Below are 19,853 nucleotides of genomic sequence, written 5' to 3' on the forward strand. Positions count from 1 at the left end.
ATCTGAAACTTTCTGTCCAAAAATGATGCAGAAAAATGTATCCATGCCTTTGTCACTTCTAGGTTAGACTACTGCAATGCTCTACTTTCCGGCTACCCAGATAAAGCACTAAATAAACTTCAGTTAGTGATAAATACGGATGCTAGAATCCTGACTAGAACCAAAAAATGTGATCATATTACTCCAGTGCTAGCCTCTCTACACTGGCTTCCTGTTAAGATAAGGCTGATTTCAAGGTATTACTGCTAACCTACAAAGCATTACATGGGCTTACTCCTACCTATCTTTCTGATTTGGTCCTGCCGTACATACCTACACGTACACTACGGTCACAAGACGCAGGCCTCCTAACTGTCCCTAGAATTTCTAAGCAAACTGGTGGCAGGGCTTTCTCCTATAGAGCTACATTTTTATGGAATGGTCTGCCTACCCATGTGAGAGAGACGGACTCGGTCTCAACCTTTAAGTCTTTAGTGCTGGCTCATCTCTTCAGTAGGTCCTATGATTCAGTGTAGTCTGGCCCATGAGTGTGAAGGTGAACGGATAGGCACTGGAGCAACGAACCGCCCTTGCTGTCTCTGCCTGGCCAGTTCCCCTCTCTCCACTGGGATTCTCTACCTCTAACCCTATTACAGGGGCTTAGTCACTGGCTTACTGGTGATCTTCCTTGCTGTCCCTAGGAGGGGTGCGTCACTTGAGTGGGTTGTGTCACTGATGTGATCTTCCTGTCTGGGTTGGCGCCCCCCCTTGGGTTGTGCCGTGGCGGAGATCTTTGTGGGCTATACTCGGCCTTGTCTCAGGATAGTAAGTTGGTGGTTGAAGATATCCCTCTAGTGGTGTGGTGGCTGTGCTTTGGCAAAGTGGGTGGTGTTATATCCTGCCTGTTTGGCCCTGTCCGGGGGTATCATTGGATGGGGCCACAGTGTCTCCCGACCCCTCCTGTCTCAGCCTCCAGTATTTATGCTGCAATAGTTTGTGTTGTGGGGCTAGGGTCAGTCTGTTATATTTGGAGTAATTATCCTGTCTTATCCGGTGTCCTGTGTGAATTTAAGTATGCTCTCTCTAATTTTATATTTTTCTTTCTTTCTCTCTCCCTCTCTCTCGGAGGACCTGAGCCCTAGGACCATGCCTCAGGACTACCTGGCCTGATGACTCCTTGCTGTCCCCAGTCCACCTGGCCGTGCTGCTGCTCCAGTTTCAACTGTTCTGCCTGCGGCTATGGAACCCTGACCTGTTCACCGGACGTGCTACCTGTCCCAGACCTGCTGTTTTCAACTCTCTAGAGACAGCAGGAGCGGTAGCGACACTGAATGATCGGCTATGAAAAGCCAACTGACATTTATTCCTGAGGTGCTGACCTGTTGCACCCTCGACAACCACTGTGATTATTATTATTTGACCCTGCTGGTCATCTATGAACATTTGAACATCTTGGCCATGTTCTGTTATAATCTATTGTTGTCTCTGAGGAGTCTTTGGCCTGGTTTGCTAACTACCTCAGAGTGCAGTGTTTAAAGTCAGAAAATCTGCTGTCTCAGCCACTACCTGTCACTAAGGAAGTACCCCAAGGCTCAATCCTAGGCCCCACGCTCAATTTACGCCAACAACATAGCTCAGGCAGTAAGAAGCTCTCATCCATTTATATGCAGATTATACAGATTATACTCAGCTGGCCCATCCCCAGAGTTTGTGTTAAACGCTCTACAACAAAACGTTCTTAGTGTCCAACAAGCTTTCTCTGCGTTTAACCTTGTTCTGAACACCTCCAAAACAAAGGTCATGTGGTTTGGTAAAAATAATGCCCCTCTCCCCACAGGTGTGATTACTACCTCTGAGGGTTTAGAGCTTGAGGTTGTCACCTCATACACATACTTGGGAGTATGGCTAGATGGTACACTGTCCTTCTCTCAGCACATATCAAAGCTGCAGGCTAAAGTTAAATCTAGACTTGGTTTCCTCTATCGTAATCGCTCCTTTCACCCAATCTGCCGAACTAACCCAGAATCAGATGACTATCCTACCTATGCTAGATTACGGAGATATAATTTATAGATCGCAGCTAAGGTTGCTCTCCTGTAAACTGGTCATCTCTGTAAACCCGTCGCAAGACCCACTGGTTGATGCTCTTTTATAAAACCCTCTTAGGCCTCACTCCCCCTATCCGTGAGCTTGTGTGGCCTACCACTTTGTAGCTGAGCTGTTGTTGCTCCTGGACATTTCCACTTCACAATAACAGCACTTACAGTTGACCGGGGCAGCTCTAGCAGGGCAAAGATTTGACGAAGTCACTTGTTCTAAAGGAGGCCTCCTGACTGTGTCACGTTGAAAGTCAATGAGCTCTTAAGTAATATTTTGTCTATGGAGATTGCATGGCTGTGTGCTCAGTTTTATATACCCATCATCAACCGGTATGGCTGAAATAGCCGAATCCACTCATTTGAATGGATGCCCACATACTTTTGTATTTATAGTGTAAATCAATCCAAATGACTATGAACTAAGGGACAGTTACGTATTTATTTTGAATATGAACTGTGGACCTGTTAAAATAAACCTGTCTTAAAAAAAAAAAAAAACTTGTCTTACTGCACTAATATGCTTCTCTATTGTTGAATTAAGTCATGTTAAGTAATATAGTGAAGTGTAATAATTTCATGGTTCTCTGAATAAAGAAACCAACACAATGACATGCAGACATCTCCTTTACGGCACGATATTTATTCAACAATATACAGATTCATCTCTCTACAGTTCAGACTGGTATTTATTTTATATCTTGCTTTCACTCTTTTGTACATTTTTTTATTTACAGGATTTAAAATAGTCTTCTTTCCTTTAACAACATCAATGGTAACAGTGTTTTACATCTTTAGTTCATTTACAACATCAATGGTAACAGTGTTTCACATCTTTAGTTCATTTACAACATCAATGGTAACAGTGTTTTACATCTTTAGTTGAAGCGTCTAGATTAGATTCATTCTTTGTTTATTATTCATAGACCCTGTTCTCCTAACTCTGGGGCAGCAAGCTGCAGACAGCCAGGCGGACAGAGAGAAGGGCTCCCATGCTTAGAGTCCATATCTCTCTCTGACCCGCTGTCTGTCTGGGTTGTTCACAAAGGAAACGCTTCAGAGAGTGGATCCCTCTAGAAAGATGACTAACATAAAAACCATGGTTGTCATTCAGATGTGGACGTCTGGTTGGGCTCCATGTGAGGTCCTTCTAATTGCAGCAGCAGCTTTGTTTATAAACCTGTATGTTTAAGTCAGACCTGTTGAGATGGGACTGTCACAGAACCACCAAATCATCAAACCAGCTCTCCAGGAGGTTTAAAGCCATACAAAATGTTGCATAGAATCAATTCTGACCACAAACACAAACACATGATGCCAGAGTTGACTTACAGCTTTGACAAGGAACAGAACAAGCTGATTAGACCCTGCCATCCTCAAATCCAAATCCATCCCGTGTTGGATGTGACAGTCTCTTCCAGTAGTAGTTCGGACTTAACTAACCAACCCCTGTCTAACTAACCAACCCGTCTGTGTGGAAGAGTCTAACTAACCAACCCCTGTCTGTGTAGAAAAGACTAACTAACCCAGATGTTACTGTCATCTACATGCAATGGAACATTACACGACTCTGGACGATATTCTGCTATTAGCCACAACAGAGCAGGGTTCAGTCTCTCTGGGAGCTGGACTGTGGGAGCTGGACTGTGGGAGCTGGACTGGGTTCTTCAGACCGTTTAACAGCAGGGGGTCACGAATACACTAGGTGATGACAGGATTCAACGCTCAACCCCCAGACCCTAACCCCCACAGCAGACCCTAACTCCCCACAGCAGACCCTAACTCCCCACAGCAGACCCGAACCCCCAAAGCAGAGCCAGACCCTAACCCACAAAGCAGAGCCAGACCCTAACCCACAAAGCAGAGCCAGACCCTAACTCCCCACAGCAGACCCTAACCCCCAAAGCAGAGCCAGACCCTAACCCACAAAGCAGAGCCAGACCCTAACTTCCCACAGCAGAGCCAGACCATAACTTCCCACAGCAGAGCCTAACCCCCACAGCAGAGCCAGACCCTAACTCCCCACAGCAGACCCTAACCCCCACAGCAGAGACATACACTAATCCTCAAAGCAGCAGAGGCAGACCCCCACAGCAGCAGAGGCAGACCCCCACAGCAGCAGAGGCAGACCCCCACAGCAGCAGAGGCAGACCCCCACAGCAGACCCAAACCCCCCAGCATCAGAGAGAGACCCTAACCCCCAGCATCAGAGAGATCCTTTGGTTTTCACACTACTGAGCCAAGCTGAGCTGTACTGGGCAGGCCAAGTTAACCATACTTCTGCTCATAGCGTACGAATTAACCTTAGCTGCTGGAAAGGTGCTGGAAAGGACAATGTAAAAAGACAACAAGGAAGCCAGCACAGTACTGTCTGGCTCTTTAGGATAGTGGAAAAACAACAACAAGGAAGCCAGCACAGTACTCTCAGGCTCTTTAGGATAGTGGAAAAACAACAACAAGGAAGCCAGCACAGTACTGTCAGGCTCTTTAGGATAGTGGTAGTAGCTATGTGTTAATGGAGATCAGGAGTAGTAGATACAGTTGAAGTCGGAAGTTTACATACACTTAGGTTGGAGTCATTAAAACTTGTTTTTCAACCACTCCACAAATTTCTTGTTAACAAACTATAGTTTTGGCAAGTCGGTTAGGACACCTACTTTATGCATGACAAGTCATTTTTCCAATTGATTACAGAAATGATTTAATTTATAATTCACTGTATCACAATTCCAGTGGGTCAGAAGTTTACATACACTAAGTTGACTGTGCCTTTAAACAGCTTGGAAAATTCCAGAAAATTACGTCCTGGCATTAGAAGCTTCTGATCGGTGCGAAAAGTGGAAATCAATCCCAGAACAGCAAAGGACCGTGTTGGAGGAAACAGGTACAAAAGTATCTATATCCATAGTAAAACGAGTCCTATATCGACATAACCTGAAAGGCCGCTCAGCAAGGAAGTAGCCACTGCTCCAAAACCGCCATAAAAAAGCCAGACTACGGTTTGCAACTGCACATGGGGATAAAGATCGTCGTTTTTGGAGAAATGTCCTCTGGTCTGTTGAAACAAAAATAGAACTGTTTGGCCATAATGAACATCGTTATGTTTGGAGGAAAAAGGGGGTATATGTGGATATATTGAAGCAACATCTCAAGACATCAGTCAGGAAGTTAAAGCTTGGTCGCAGATGGGTCTTCCAAATGGACAATGACCCCAAGCATACTTCCAAAGTTGTGGCAAAATGGCTTAAGGACAACAAAGTCAAGGTATTGGAGTGGCCATCACAAAGCCCTGATCTCAATCCTATAGAAAATGTGTGGGCAGAACTGAAAAAGATTGTGCGAGCAAGGAGGCCTACAAACCTGACTCAGTTACACCAGCTCTGTCAGGAGGAATGGGCCAAAATTCACCAACTTATTGTGGGAAGCTTGTGGAAGGCTACCTGAAACGTTTTAGACCCAAATGAAACAATTTAAAGGCAATGCTACCAAATACTAATTGAGTGTATGTAAACTTCTGACCCACTGGGAATGTGATGAAAGAAATAAAAGCTGAAATAAATCATTCTCTCTACTATTATTCTGACATTTCACATTCTTAAAATAAAGTGGTGATCCTAACAGACCTAAAACAGGGAATTTTTTACTAGGATTAAATGTCAGGAATAAATAAAAAAAACAGAGTTTAAACGCATTTGGCTAAGGTGTATGTAAACTTCCGACTTCAACTGTAGGTGATCAATGCGCTTGGTGACCCAGATCAGACCTACAGTAGGAGTATGTTGCAACAATAATGATGAGAAAGTTACAGAGGGTCAAAGATCATAACCCCAAGACATGCTAACCTCTCACCATGACCAATAACAGGGGAGGTTAGCATGTCTTGGGATTATGGTCTAAACTCTCACCATTACCAATAACAGGGGAGGTTAGCATGTCTTGGGATTATGATCTAACCTCTCACCATTACCAATAACAGGGGAGGTTAGCATGTCTTGGGATTATGGTCTAACCTCTCACCATGACCAATAACAGGGGAGGTTAGCATGTTTTGGGATTATGATCTTTGACCCTCTGTAACTTTGTCACTCATCATTATTCACGATTCATTACATTAATGTAGAAGTGTTTAGAAACATATTATATTCTTATTTACAATAAAAGTGACTCCAAAATCACACAATATATTATTTACCAAATCATTACTATTGGGAAAAAAATAATCTGAAACAGGTTGTAGAGTGACAGCTTGATGTAGTTATTGCGTGCTAGGAACATGGAACCAAATACTAAACTAAAAAAAAGTATTGAAGGATTTATTTTCTACAGTCATTATTGGTGATCTTTATCAAGAGCTGTGACCTAGAGGGGTTGGTAATGATGGTACAGTCCAGTCAATACAGCACCATCAACAGGCCTTACATCACACACCAGTAATACAGCAGAACAGAACGAATAGCACTTTTGTCCTTAAATATCTTTGAAATAAGACTAGTCAACTGAAAACCAGCCAATACAGCATCAACCGACGACAGATGTATCATTTTCTATAAGGGAGTCATCTGGTAAAGGAGACGAGGAGTTTGACCGCAACAGGGAAGACTGTGGGAACATCCCAAAGTGCACCATATTACCTACATAGTAGTGTTCTTCTTCCCTATGGGCCCTGGTCAAAAGTAGTACACTATATAGGGAATAGGGTGCCATTTGGGACTCAAAACCCTTTTGTGTCTTCGTGGCTGTTAAGAGTATAGAGCAGCTCTACAGGGTCACAATAACATGAAGAATCAGAACCAAGCTACAGACAAAATCAGAACCAAGCTACAGACAAAATCAGAACCAAGCTACAGACAGAATCAGAACCAAGCTGCAGACAAAATCAGAACCAAGCTACAGACAGAATCAGGACCAAGCTACAGACAAAATCAGAACCAAGCTGCAGACAGAATCAGAACCAAGCTACAGACAGAATCAGAACCAAGCTACAGACAGAATCAGAACCAAGCTACAGACAGATACAGAATCAGAACCAAGCTACAGACAGAATCAGAACCAAGCTAGAGAGAATCAGAACCAAGCTACACAGACAGACTCAAGCTACTGAGACAGACAGAAGAGCTCCAAACCAACTAAAACACAATGCAGCCAACAGTCATCAGCCACACCACATCCAGATATACAGTGTTGTATTGTAGTGAGTCTGTCTGTGCGAAACCTTGTCGGAGCGAAACCACCTTGTTCGTCCTCACTGGTGTCTCAGCATGGTGGAGTTGAGGCAGGGCTGAACCCTGGTCCTCTATTCCCTATATAGTGCACTACTTATACCGCCTGTCACTATGGCAGCAATCACCCAGTGTTGTGGGATCTGTCTGTTGTTCACTACCATTCTGTTCTACCTCAGCGTGTTCCATATTCACCTGCCACTCCACCACCTGGTTAGCTGGTCCTAGTTCTGTCTGTCAGAGTTAGCAGGGTCAGGGTTCAGGTCTATGGTTCCTACCCCAGCTCCACTCTAAGGTTAGAGTTAGCAGGGTCAGGGTTCAGGTCTATGGTTCCTACCCCAGCTCCACTCTAAGGTTAGAGTTAGCAGGGTCAGGGTTCAGGTCTATGGTTCCTACCCCAGCTCCACTCTAAGGTTAGAGTTAGCAGGGTCAGGGTTCAGGTCTATGGTTCCTACCCCAGCTCCACTCTAAGGTTAGAGTTAGCAGGGTCAGGGTTCAGGTCTATGGTTCCTACCCCAGCTCCACTCTAAGGTTAGAGTTAGCAGGGTCAGGGTTCAGGTCTATGGTTCCTACCCCAGCTCCACTCTAAGGTTAGAGTTAGCAGGGTTGTTGGAATGTTGGAACAGAACAGCATGTTGGAACAGAACAGCATGTTGGAACAGCACAGCATGTAGGAACAGAACAGCATGTTGGAACAGAACAGCATGTTGGAACAGAACAGCATGTTGGAACAGAACAGCATGTTGGAACAGAACAGCATGTTGGAACAGCACAGCATGTAGGAACAGAACAGCATGTTGGAACAGAACAGCATGTAGGAACAGAACAGCATGTAGGAACAGAACAGCATGTTGGAACAGAACAGCATGTTGGAACAGAACAGCATGTTGGAACAGAACAGCATGTTGGAACAGAACAGCATGTTGGAACAGCACAGCATGTAGGAACAGAACAGCATGTTGGAACAGCACAGCATGTTGGAACAGAACAGCATGTTGGAACAGAACAGCATGTTGGAACAGAACAGCATGTTGGAACAGAACAGCATGTTGGAACAGAACAGCATGTAGGAACAGAACAGCATGTTGGAACAGCACAGCATGTTGGAACAGAACAGCATGTAGGAACAGCACAGCATGTAGGAACAGAACAGCATGTTGGAACAGAACAGCATGTAGGAACAGAACAGCATGTTGGAACAGAACAGCATGTAGGAACAGAACAGCATGTTGGAGCAGAACAGCATGTTGGAGCAGAACAGCATGTAGGAACAGAACAGCATGTTGGAGCAGAACAGCATGTTGGAACAGAACAGCATGTTGGAACAGAACAGCATGTAGGAACAGCAGTATTACTGTTGGTACAGTGATTTCCTATTGTCACTGTGTCTAAATTGGGAGCCGTGTCAGATGACTGGTCTGACGTCAGTAGAGTCGGATGTCAAGAGGTTCTGTTTCTATTGGTCCTGTTTCCTGTGAGGCCAGTCAAGAGGTTCTGTTTCTATTGGTCCTGTTTCCTGTGAGGCCAGTCAAGAGGTTCTGTTTCTATTGGTCCTGTTTCCTGTGAGGCCAGTCAAGAGGTCCTGTTTCCTGTGAGGCCAGTCAAGAGGTCCTGTTTCTATTGGTCCTGTTTCCCGTGAGACCAGTCAAGAGGTTCTGTTTCTATTGGTCCGGTTTCCTGTGAGGCCAGTCAAGAGGTTCTGTTTCTATTGGTCCTGTTTCCTGTGAGGCCAGTCAAGAGGTTCTGTTTCTATTGGTCCTGTTTCCTGTGAGGCCAGTCAAGAGGTTCTGTTTCTATTGGTCCTGTTTCCTGTGAGGCCAGTCAAGAGGTTCTGTTTCTATTGGTCCTGTTTCCTGTGAGGCCAGTCAAGAGGTCCTGTTTCCTGTGAGGCCAGTCAAGAGGTTCTGTTTCTATTGGTCCTGTTTCCTGTGAGGCCAGTCAAGAGGTTCTGTTTCTATTGGTCCTGTTTCCTGTGAGGCCAGTCAAGAGGTTCTGTTTCTATTGGTCCTGTTTCCTGTGAGGCCAGTCAAGAGGTTCTGTTTCTATTGGTCCTGTTTCCTGTGAGGCCAGTCAAGAGGTTCTGTTTCTATTGGTCCTGTTTCCTGTGAGGCCAGTCAAGAGGTTCTGTTTCTATTGGTCCTGTTTCCTGTGAGGCCAGTCAAGAGGTTCTGTTTCTATTGGTCCTGTTTCCTGTGAGGCCAGTCAAGAGGTCCTGTTTCATGTGAGGCCAGTCAAGAGGTTCTGTTTCTATTGGTCCTGTTTCCTGTGAGGCCAGTCAAGAGGTTCTGTTTCTATTGGTCCTGTTTCCTGTGAGGCCAGTCAAGAGGTTCTGTTTCTATTGGTCCTGTTTCCTGTGAGGCCAGTCAAGAGGTTCTGTTTCTATTGGTCCTGTTTCCTGTGAGGCCAGTCAAGAGGTTCTGTTTCTATTGGTCCTGTTTCCTGTGAGGCCAGTCAAGAGGTTCTGTTTCTATTGGTCCTGTTTCCTGTGAGGCCAGTCAAGAGGTTCTGTTTCTATTGGTCCTGTTTCCTGTGAGGCCAGTCAAGAGGTTCTGTTTCTATTGGTCCTGTTTCCTGTGAGGCCAGTCAAGAGGTTCTGTTTCTATTGGTCCTGTTTCCTGTGAGGCCAGTCAAGAGGTTCTGTTTCTATTGGTCCTGTTTCCTGTGAGGCCAGTCAAGAGGTTCTGTTTCTATTGGTCCTGTTTCCTGTGAGGCCAGTCAAGAGGTTCTGTTTCTATTGGTCCTGTTTCCTGTGAGGCCAGTCAAGAGGTTCTGTTTCTATTGGTCCTGTTTCCTGTGAGGCCAGTCAAGAGGTTCTGTTTCTATTGGTCCTGTTTCCTGTGAGGCCAGTCAAGAGGTTCTGTTTCTATTGGTCCTGTTTCCTGTGAGGCCAGTCAAGAGGTTCTGTTTCTATTGGTCCTGTTTCCTGTGAGGCCAGTCAAGAGGTCCTGTTTCATGTGAGGCCAGTCAAGAGGTTCTGTTTCTATTGGTCCTGTTTCCTGTGAGGCCAGTCAAGAGGTTCTGTTTCTATTGGTCCTGTTTCCTGTGAGGCCAGTCAAGAGGTTCTGTTTCTATTGGTCCTGTTTCCTGTGAGGCCAGTCAAGAGGTTCTGTTTCTATTGGTCCTGTTTCCTGTGAGGCCAGTCAAGAGGTTCTGTTTCTATTGGTCCTGTTTCCTGTGAGGCCAGTCAAGAGGTTCTGTTTCTATTGGTCCTGTTTCCTGTGAGGCCAGTCAAGAGGTTCTGTTTCTATTGGTCCTGTTTCCTGTGAGACCAGTCAAGAGGTTGTTTCTCCAGCGCGTCAGTCTTTCTGTAGTTCAGTCATGTAGCTGCACATCAGCAAACATCCTCACGTTCTTGTCCTCTACTCTGTTTCTATTGGTCCTGTTTCCTGTTTCCTGTGAGACCAGTCACGTTCTTGTCCTCTACTTTGAAAGTCTGTTTTCAATACAGCATCACTAGACAAAATTATCAGGAAATTCAATTTTCTTTTGATTAAACAACCATATCAATAGTTTGGAAATGATTAACTTAATAACAGAAATCAAAATAATATACAGAACCAGTCAAAAGTTAGGACACACCTACTCATTCAAGGGTTTTTTCTTTATTTTAATTATTTTCTACATTGTAGAATAATAATGAAGACATCAAAACTATGAAATAACACATATGGAATCATGTAGTAACCAAATCAAAATATATTTTAGATTCTACAAAGTAGCCGCCTTGATGACAGCTTTGCACACTCTTGGCATTCACTCAACCAGCTTCATGGGGTGGCAGTGTAGCTTAGTGGTTAGAGTGTTGGACTAGTAACCGAAAGGTTGCAAGTTCAAATCCCCGAGCTACAAGTCTGTCGTTCTGCCCCTGAACAGGCAGTTAACCCACGGTTCCTAGGCCGTCATTGAAAATAAGAATTCGTTCTTAACTGACGTGCCTAGTTAAATAAAGGTAAAATAAAACCTAAATTAGGTAGTCACCTGGAATGCATTTCAATTAACAGTTGTGCCTTGTTAAAAATTAATTTGTGGAATTTCTTTCCTCCTTAATGCGTTTGAGCCAATCACTTGTGTTGTGACACGGTAGGATTGGTAAATAGAAGATAACCCTATTTAGTAAAAGACCAAGTCCATATTATGGCAAGAACAGCTCAAATAAGCAAAGAGAAACGACAGTCCATCATTACCTTAAAACATGAAGGTCAGTCAAGATCTTTGAAAGTTTCTTCAAGTGCAGTCGCAAAAACCATCAAGCGCTATGATGAAACTGGCTCTCATGAGGACCGCCACAGGAAAGGAAGACCCAGAGTTACCTCTGCTGCAGAGGATAAGTTCATTAGAGTTACCAGCCCAAATAAATGTTTTACAGATATCAACCGAATTGAGAAAAGCAGCCAACAAGAAATCAGCATATGTGGGAACTCCTTCAAGACTGTTGAAAAAGCATTCCAGGTGAAGCTGGTTGAGAGAATGCCAAGAGCCTGCAAAGCTGTCATCAAGGGTGGCTACATTGAAGAATCTAAAATATATTTTGATTTGTTTCACACTTTTTTGTGTTATTTCATAGTTCTGATGTCTTCACTATTATTCTACAATGTAGAAAATAGTAGAAATAAAGAAAAACCCTTGAATGAGTAGGTGTTCTAAAATATTGACTTGTACTGTAGATATTTTCTGTATAATGATAAAAACATACATCAAGTTTATGGACTAAAACCTAGAGAATCACGTTTTGGTCTGATTTTCTTTTTGGCTCTAAAATCATGGTAATTGACGAAAGAAAACATTCACACAGCGACTGTCTGAGTTGTGATTATCACATTTCCATGTTAGTCATTTAACAGACTCTCTGATCCAGAGCCACTACAGTAGTGAGTCATTTAACAGACTCTCTGATCCAGAGCCACTACAGTAGTGAGTCATTTAGCAGACTCTCTGATCCAGAGCCACTACAGTAGTGAGTCATTTAACAGACTCTCTGATCCAGAGCCACTACAGTAGTGAGTCATTTAACAGACTCTCTGATCAAAGCCACTACAGTGAGTCATTTAACAGACTCTCTGATCCAAAGCCACTACAGTAGTGAGTCATTTAAGACTCTGATCCAGAGCCACTACAGCAGTGAGTCATTTAGCACTCTCTGATCAAAGCCACTACAGTGAGTCATTTAGCAGACTCTCTGATCCAGAGCCACTACAGTAGCGAGTCATTTAACAGACTCTCTGATCCAGAGCCACTACAGTAGCGAGTCATTTAACAGACTCTCTGATCCAGAGCCTCTCTGATCCAGAGCCACTACAGTTTTTATTTTACCTTTATTTAACTAGGCAAGTCAGTTAAGAACAAATTCTTATTTTCAATGACTGCCTAGGAACAGTGGGTTAACTGCCTGTTCAGGGGCAGAACGACAGATTTGTACCTTGTCAGCTCGGGGGTTTGAACTTGCAACCTTCCGGTTACTAGTCCAACGCTCTAACCACTAGGCTACCCTGCCGCCTCACAGTAGTGAGTCATTTAGCAGACTCTCTGATCCAGAGCCACTACAGTAGTGAGTCATTTAGCAGACTCTCTGATCCAGAGCACTAATCAGTGCATACATTTTTCATACTTTTTTGAACTGGTCCCCCATGGGAAATGAAACTCAACTCTGGCGTGACAAGCGCTATGCTCTACCAACTGAGCCACCCAACATTCTCCAACCATAGACCCAGATGTTCTCCATAAAAACAACAAAAACAAGAGTCAGTAGAGATCAGATTGCACATCACCAGATGAAGAGGTTTGGAGACACCACAGGGTTCCAGTCTATAGGTGAGACACCACAGGGTTCCAGTCTATAGGTGAGACACCACAGGGTTCCAGTCTATAGGTGAGACACTACAGGGTCCCAGTCTATAGATGAAGAGGTTTGGAGACACTACAGGGTTCCAGTCTATAGGTGAGACACCACAGGGTTCCAGTCTATAGGTGAGACACCACAGGGTTCCAGTCTATAGGTGAGACACTACAGGGTCCCAGTCTATAGATGAAGAGGTTTGGAGACACTACAGGGTTCCAGTCTATAGGTGAGACACCACAGGGTTCCAGTCTATAGGTGAGACACCACAGGGTTCCAGTCTATAGGTGAGACACCACAGGGTTCCAGTCTATAGGTGAGACACCACAGGGTTCCAGTCTATAGGTGAGACACCACAGGGTTCCAGTCTATAGGTGAGACACCACAGGGTCCCAGTCTATAGATGAGACACTACAGGGTTCCAGTCTATAGATGAGACACTACAGGGTCCCAGTCTATAGGTGAGACACTACAGGGTTCCAGTCTATAGATGAAGAGGTTTGGAGACACTACAGGGTTCCAGTCTATAGATGAGACACTACAGGGTTCCAGTCTATAGATGAAGAGGTTTGGAGACACTACAGGGTTCCAGTCTATAGATGAAGAGGTTTGGAGACACTACAGGGTCCCAGTCTATAGGTGAGACAGCACAGGGTTCCAGTCTATAGGTGAGACACTACAGGGTTCCAGTCTATAGGTGAGACACTACAGGGTCCCAGTCTATAGGTGAGACACTACAGGGTCCCAGTCTATAGGTGAGACACTACAGGGTTCCAGTCTATAGATGAAGAGGTTTGGAGACACTACAGGGTTCCAGTCTATAGATGAAGAGGTTTGGAGACACTACAGGGTCCCAGTCTATAGATGAAGAGGTTTGGAGACACTACAGGGTCCCAGTCTATAGGTGAGACACTACAGGGTCCCAGTCTATAGATGAAGAGGTTTGGAGACACTACATGGTCCCAGTCTATAGATGAAGAGGTTTGGAGACACTACAGGGTCCCAGTCTATAGGTGAGACACTACAGGGTCCCAGTCTATAGATGAAGAGGTTTGGAGACACTACAGGGTCCCAGTCTATAGATGAAGAGGTTTGGAGACACTACAGGGTCCCAGTCTATAGGTGAGACACTACAGGGTCCCAGTCTATAGATGAAGAGGTTTGGAGACACTACAGGGTCCCAGTCTATAGGTGAGACACTACATGGTTCCAGTCTATAGATGAAGAGGTTTGGAGACACTACAGGGTCCCAGTCTATAGATGAAGAGGTTTGGAGACACTACAGGGTCCCAGTCTATAGGTGAGACACTACAGGGTCCCAGTCTATAGATGAAGAGGTTTGGAGACACTACAGGGTCCCAGTCTATAGGTGAGACACTACATGGTTCCAGTCTATAGATGAAGAGGTTTGGAGACACTACAGGGTCCCAGTCTATAGATGAAGAGGTTTGGAGACACTACAGGGTCCCAGTCTATAGGTGAGACACTACAGGGTCCCAGTCTATAGGTGAGACACTACAGGGTCCCAGTCTATAGATGAAGAGGTTTGGAGACACTACAGGGTCCCAGTCTATAGGTGAGACACTACAGGGTCCCAGTCTATAGGTGTGACACTACATGGTTCCAGTCTATAGATGAACAACAACAAATTGTAGCTAGTCTGTTATTATTGCTGATTCAATACAACACAGACTGCTACGGCTTCAGTCATTAAATTCATCTCTGAAATGTTCAATTTGACCACAAGCTATTACAGCAATGACAGTATATTGCCCTGCAGCTGTCTAATGGTATTGTCCTACTGCTGTCTAATGGTATTGTCCTACTGCTGTCTAATGGTATTGTCCTACTGCTGTCTAATGGTATTGTCCTACTGCTGTCTAATGGTGTGTTGTCCTACTGTTGTCTAATGGTGTTGTCCTACTGCTGTCTAATGGTGTTGTCCTGCTGCTGTCTAATGGTGTGTTGCCGTCTAATGGTGTGTTGTCCTGTTGCTGTCTAATGGTGTGCTGCTGTCTAATGGTGTGTTGCTGTCTAATGGTGTGTTGCCCTACTGCTGTCTAATGGTGTGTTGTCCTGTTGCTGTCTAATGGTATGCTGCTGTCTAATGGTGTGTTGTCCTGTTGCTGTCTAATGGTATGCTGCTGTCTAATGGTGTGTTGCTGTCTAATGGTGTGTTGCTGTCTAATGGTGTGTTGCTGTCTAATGGTGTGTTGCTGTCTAATGGTGTGTTGCCCTGTTGCCGTCTAATGGTGTGCAGCTGTCTAATGGTGTGTTGTCCTGTTGCTGCCTAATGGTGTGTTGATGTCTAATGGTGTGTTGTCCTGCTGCTGTCTAATGGTGTGTTGCTGTCTAATGGTGTTGTCCTGCTGCTGTCTAATGGTGTTGTCCTGCTGCTGTCTAATGGTGTGTTGTCCTGCTGCTGTCTAATGGTGTGTTGCTGTCTAATGGTGTGTTGCCCTGTTGGTGTCTAATGGTGTGTTGTCCTGTTGCCGTCTAATGGTGTGCTGCTGTCTAATGGTGTGTTGTCCTGTTGCTGCCTAATGGTGTGTTGTCCTGCTGCTGTCTAATGGTGTGTTGCTGTCTAATGGTGTTGTCCTGCTGCTGTCTAATGGTGTGCTGCTGTCTAATGGTGTTGTCCTGCTGCTGTCTAATGGTGTTGAACTGCTGCTGTCTAATGGTGTGTTGTCCTGCTGCTGTCTAATGGTGTGTTGTCCTGCTGCTGTCTAATGGTGTTGTCCTGCTGCTGTCTAATGGTGTGTTGCTGTCTAATGGTGTGTTGCTGTCTAATGGTGTGTTGTCCTGCTGCTGTCTAATGGTGTGTTGCTGTCTAATGGTGTGTTGCTGTCTAATGGTGTGTTGTCCTGCTGCTGTCTAATGGTGTGTTGCTGTCTAATGGTGTGTTGCTGTCTAATGGTGTGCTGCTGTCTAATGGTGTTGTCCTACTGCTGTCTAATGGTGTGTTGCCCTGTTGGTGTCTAATGGTGTGTTGTCCTGCTGCTGTCTAATGGTGTGCTGCTGTCTAATGGTGTGTTGCTGTCTAATGGTGTGTTGCTGTCTAATGGTATTGTCCTACTGCTGTCTAATGGTGTTCTCCTACTGCTGTCTAATGGTGTGCTGCCCTGCAGCTGTCTAATGGTGTTGTCCTGCTGCTGTCTAATGGTGTGTTGCCCTACTGCTGTCTAATGGTGTTGCCCTACTGTTGTCTAATGGTGTTGTCCTGCTGCTGTCTAATGGTGTGTTGCCCTACTGCTGTCTAATGGTGTTGTCCTACTCCTGTCTAATGGTGTTGTCCTACTGCTGTCTAATGGTGTTGTCCTGCTGCTGTCTAATGGTGTGTTGCCCTGCTGCTGTCTAATGGTGTTGTCCAGCTGCTGTCTAATGGTGTTGTCCAGCTGCTGTCTAATGGTGTGTTGTCCAGCTGCTGTCTAATGGTGTGTTGATGTCTAATGGTGTTGTCCTGCTGCTGTCTAATGGTGTGTTGCTGTCTAATGGTGTTGTCCTGCTGCTGTCTAATGGTGTTGTCCTGCTGCTGTCTAATGGTGTTGTCCTGCTGCTGTCTAATGGTGTGTTGCTGTCTAATGGTGTTGTCCTGCTGCTGTCTAATGGTGTTGTCCTGCTGCTGTCTAATGGTGTGTTGCTGTCTAATGGTGTTGTCCTGCTGCTGTCTAATTGTGTTTTGCTGTCTAATGGTGTTGTCCTACTGCTGTCTAATGGTGTGTTGTCCTGCTGTTGTCTAATGGTGTGTTGTCCTGCTGCTGTCTAATGGTGTGTTGCTGTCTAATGGTGTTGTCCTACTGTTGTCTAATGGTGTTGTCCTACTGCTGTCTAATGGTGTGTTGTCCTGCTGCTGTCTAATGGTGTGTTGCTGTCTAATGGTGTTGTCCTACTGTTGTCTAATGGTGTTGTCCTACTGCTGTCTAATGGTGTGTTGCTGTCTAATGGTGTTGTCCAGCTGCTGTCTAATGGTGTTGTCCTACTGCTGTCTAATGGTGTGTTGTCCTACTGCTGTCTAATGGTGTGTTGTCCTACTGCTGTCTAATGGTGTTGTCCTGCTGCTGTCTAATGGTGTTGTCCTGCTGCTGTCTAATGGTGTGTTGCCCAACTGCTGTCTAATGGTGTGTTGATGTCTAATGGTGTTGTCCTACTGCTGTCTAATGGTGTTGAACTACTGCTGTCTAATGGTGTGTTGTCCTGCTGCTGTCTAATGGTGTTGTCCTGCTGCTGTCTAATGGTGTTGTCCTACTGCTGTCTAATGGTGTGCTGCTGTCTAATGGTGTGTTGTCCTGCTGCTGTCTAATGGTGTGTTGTCCTGCTGCTGTCTAATGGTGTGTTTCTGTGGGTCTCTGCCTGCTACAGAGGTGGAATGGTGTGTTTCTGTGGCTTTGTCTGTCAGAGGTGGAATGGTGTGTTTCTGTGGCTTTGTCTGTCAGAGGTGGAATGGTGTGTTTCTGCCTGCTACAGAGGTGGAATGGTGTGTTTCTGTGGGTCTCTGCCTGTCACAGTGGTGGAATGGTGTGTTTCTGTGGGTCTCTGCCTGTCACCGAGGTGGAATGGTGTGTTTCTGTGGCTTTGTCTGTCAGAGGTGGAATGGTGTGTTCCTTCAGGGAGACCGACCCAGGATAGCAGTAGGACAGAACCCTAACTCTAGGTAGTGGAAGTCTGGAAGACTATACACTCCCATTCTCAGTTACTGCTGTTGAAGACAGCAAGTTTCAAATAGATTGACTATGTATACAATTGAACATGAAGACAAAAGCCCTCTGCTATTTGTCAAAACATTAGTCTCTCTCTCTCTACAGGGCAGAAGACCCTGGGCTTAGTGGCCATTCAACCAAACAAGGGGTGGGGTTCAGCCATACAGGGGGTGGGGTCCAGCCATACAGGGGGTGGGGTCCAGCCATACAGGGGGTGGGGTCCAGCCATACAGGGGGTGGGGTTCAGCCATACAGGGGGTGGGGTCCAGCCATACAGGGGGTGGGGTTCCAGTCGGAACAATAGGAAACAGAGACCGACTGCTGGGTGTGAGATGTGTGTGTGTGTGTGTGTGTGTGTATATATATATATATATCACACACACACACATATATATACACACACCTGTATATATATGCATGTATTAATTTGTGTGTGTCTATATGTGTGTGCGCGAGTCTACCTCCCCACCAGGTCCCACCCTGCCAGGCCCCCCCGCCAACCCCACCAGGCTAGGCTACACCTGTGATATGATCTGCATGTTGAAGCTGGGGGAGCGGGACTGCTTGGTGAGGGGCGCTCCCGAGGAGAGTAGCTCCTGGTTCTCCTCAGGCCGGGCCAGCACCTCCTCCTGCAGGCTGATGGTGGAGTAGCGGTGGGTCCCTCCTCCCACGCTGGCACCCAGCCCTCCCAGAGCCCCCTCCAGCCCCCCAGAACCTCCCAGAGCCCCCCCCAGCCCCCCAGAACCTCCCAGAGCCCCCCCCAGGCTGCTAATGCTGCCGTTCAGGTTCATGTTCACACCTTCATACAACGACTTGGAGGAGGCGGAGCTGGCTGTTCGGACCAGTGTGCCGGGGGAGGGGCTGGGGGAGGGGCCAGGGAAGGACTGCTGCTTCTTGATTGGGCTGAGCTCGATGTCGATGGTGTCCATGGTGACGGGGGGAGGAGCAGGGGAAGGGGTCTGTGTTTGCTGACGTCGTCTCAGAGCTGCTGTGGGAGTGGCCACCACGGCAGAGAACAGCTCCCTGCGACTCTCCGCCACCCTCTCTCTCTGCCTCTCCTTCTCCCTCCATCTCTCCAGCTCTCTCTCCTTCTCCCTCGCTCTCTCCTGGTCTTTCATCTTCTCCATCTCCTTCTCCCTATGCATCAGCTCCCGCTCTCTCTCTCGGGACAGTCTGGCAGTGACAGTCTTCTTGACGCTGCTGCTCTTCTGACTGCCCCCCCGGGGCCCGGGGCCCCCAGGCTTGGTGGCGCTGGGCTGGCTGCTGTTGGAAGCCCCTGAGGAGAAACCCTCGTCTGGGTCGTTGAGGTTGAATGACTCCTCACCTACACTCATCCCATCAGCATCTGGAGAGACAGACAGAAAATAGTTTGAGAAAATAAAGTGATTAAAAACAGACAGAAGACAGGATGAGAGAATGAAGCTTTAAAAACAGACAGAACACAGGATGAGAGAATGAAGTGATGGAGACAGAGACCGCTGAAGCAGGATGAACTGGAAGGAACAGACCAGGGCTGCAAAATTCCAGTAAATTTTCCCAAAAATTCCCAGGTTTCCCATAAATTCCAGCAAAAATATCCTCCAACCAGGATTTCTGGAAAACCAGGGAATTTGGGGAAAGTGACAGGAATTTTGCAACCCTAGAACAGACATTTTGTCTCCACTAGAAACCTGCTATAAGGTGTCACAGTGGAGACTACAGTCTATGCAGGCTGACTATATCGACACGATGTCTGGCTGAGGTACAGCATCTCTACAGATCAGCTACAGCTGGATGAATGGATACACTATAGACCATATCCAAGAGAAGAGGACAAGCACATGACAAGAGCACAAGCAACACGCTCTTTTGTTGCACTTCTTGATTCAACCCTTAGCTCTTATAAAAGACCTGTCAAACCACAACTGCAGGGCTCTGTGGCTGGAAAATGGCTTACACAGGGCTCTGTGGCTGGAAAATGGCTTACACAGGGCTCTGTGGCTGGAAAATGGCTTTCAGAGGGCTCTGTGGCTGGAAAATGGCTTACACA

General features: G+C 46.0%; 1 protein-coding gene across 1 annotated transcript in view; it reads right to left on the bottom strand.

Moving 5' to 3' along the window:
- Nucleotides 1-15,963: 15,963 nt before the first annotated feature.
- LOC115127120 (hyccin 2-like) overlaps nucleotides 15,964-19,853 on the bottom strand; it is a 200,743-nt gene continuing 196,853 nt past the window's right edge. The window contains exon 12 of the mRNA XM_065016440.1: nucleotides 15,964-19,169. Coding sequence (XP_064872512.1) covers nucleotides 18,340-19,169 — 830 coding nt within the window. The 3' untranslated portion in view covers nucleotides 15,964-18,339. The remainder of the gene's footprint in view (nucleotides 19,170-19,853) is intronic.

The sequence above is a fragment of the Oncorhynchus nerka genome, linkage group LG3 (genome assembly GCF_034236695.1).
Source record: "Oncorhynchus nerka isolate Pitt River linkage group LG3, Oner_Uvic_2.0, whole genome shotgun sequence".
In the NCBI taxonomy this organism is placed as follows: domain Eukaryota; kingdom Metazoa; phylum Chordata; class Actinopteri; order Salmoniformes; family Salmonidae; genus Oncorhynchus; species Oncorhynchus nerka.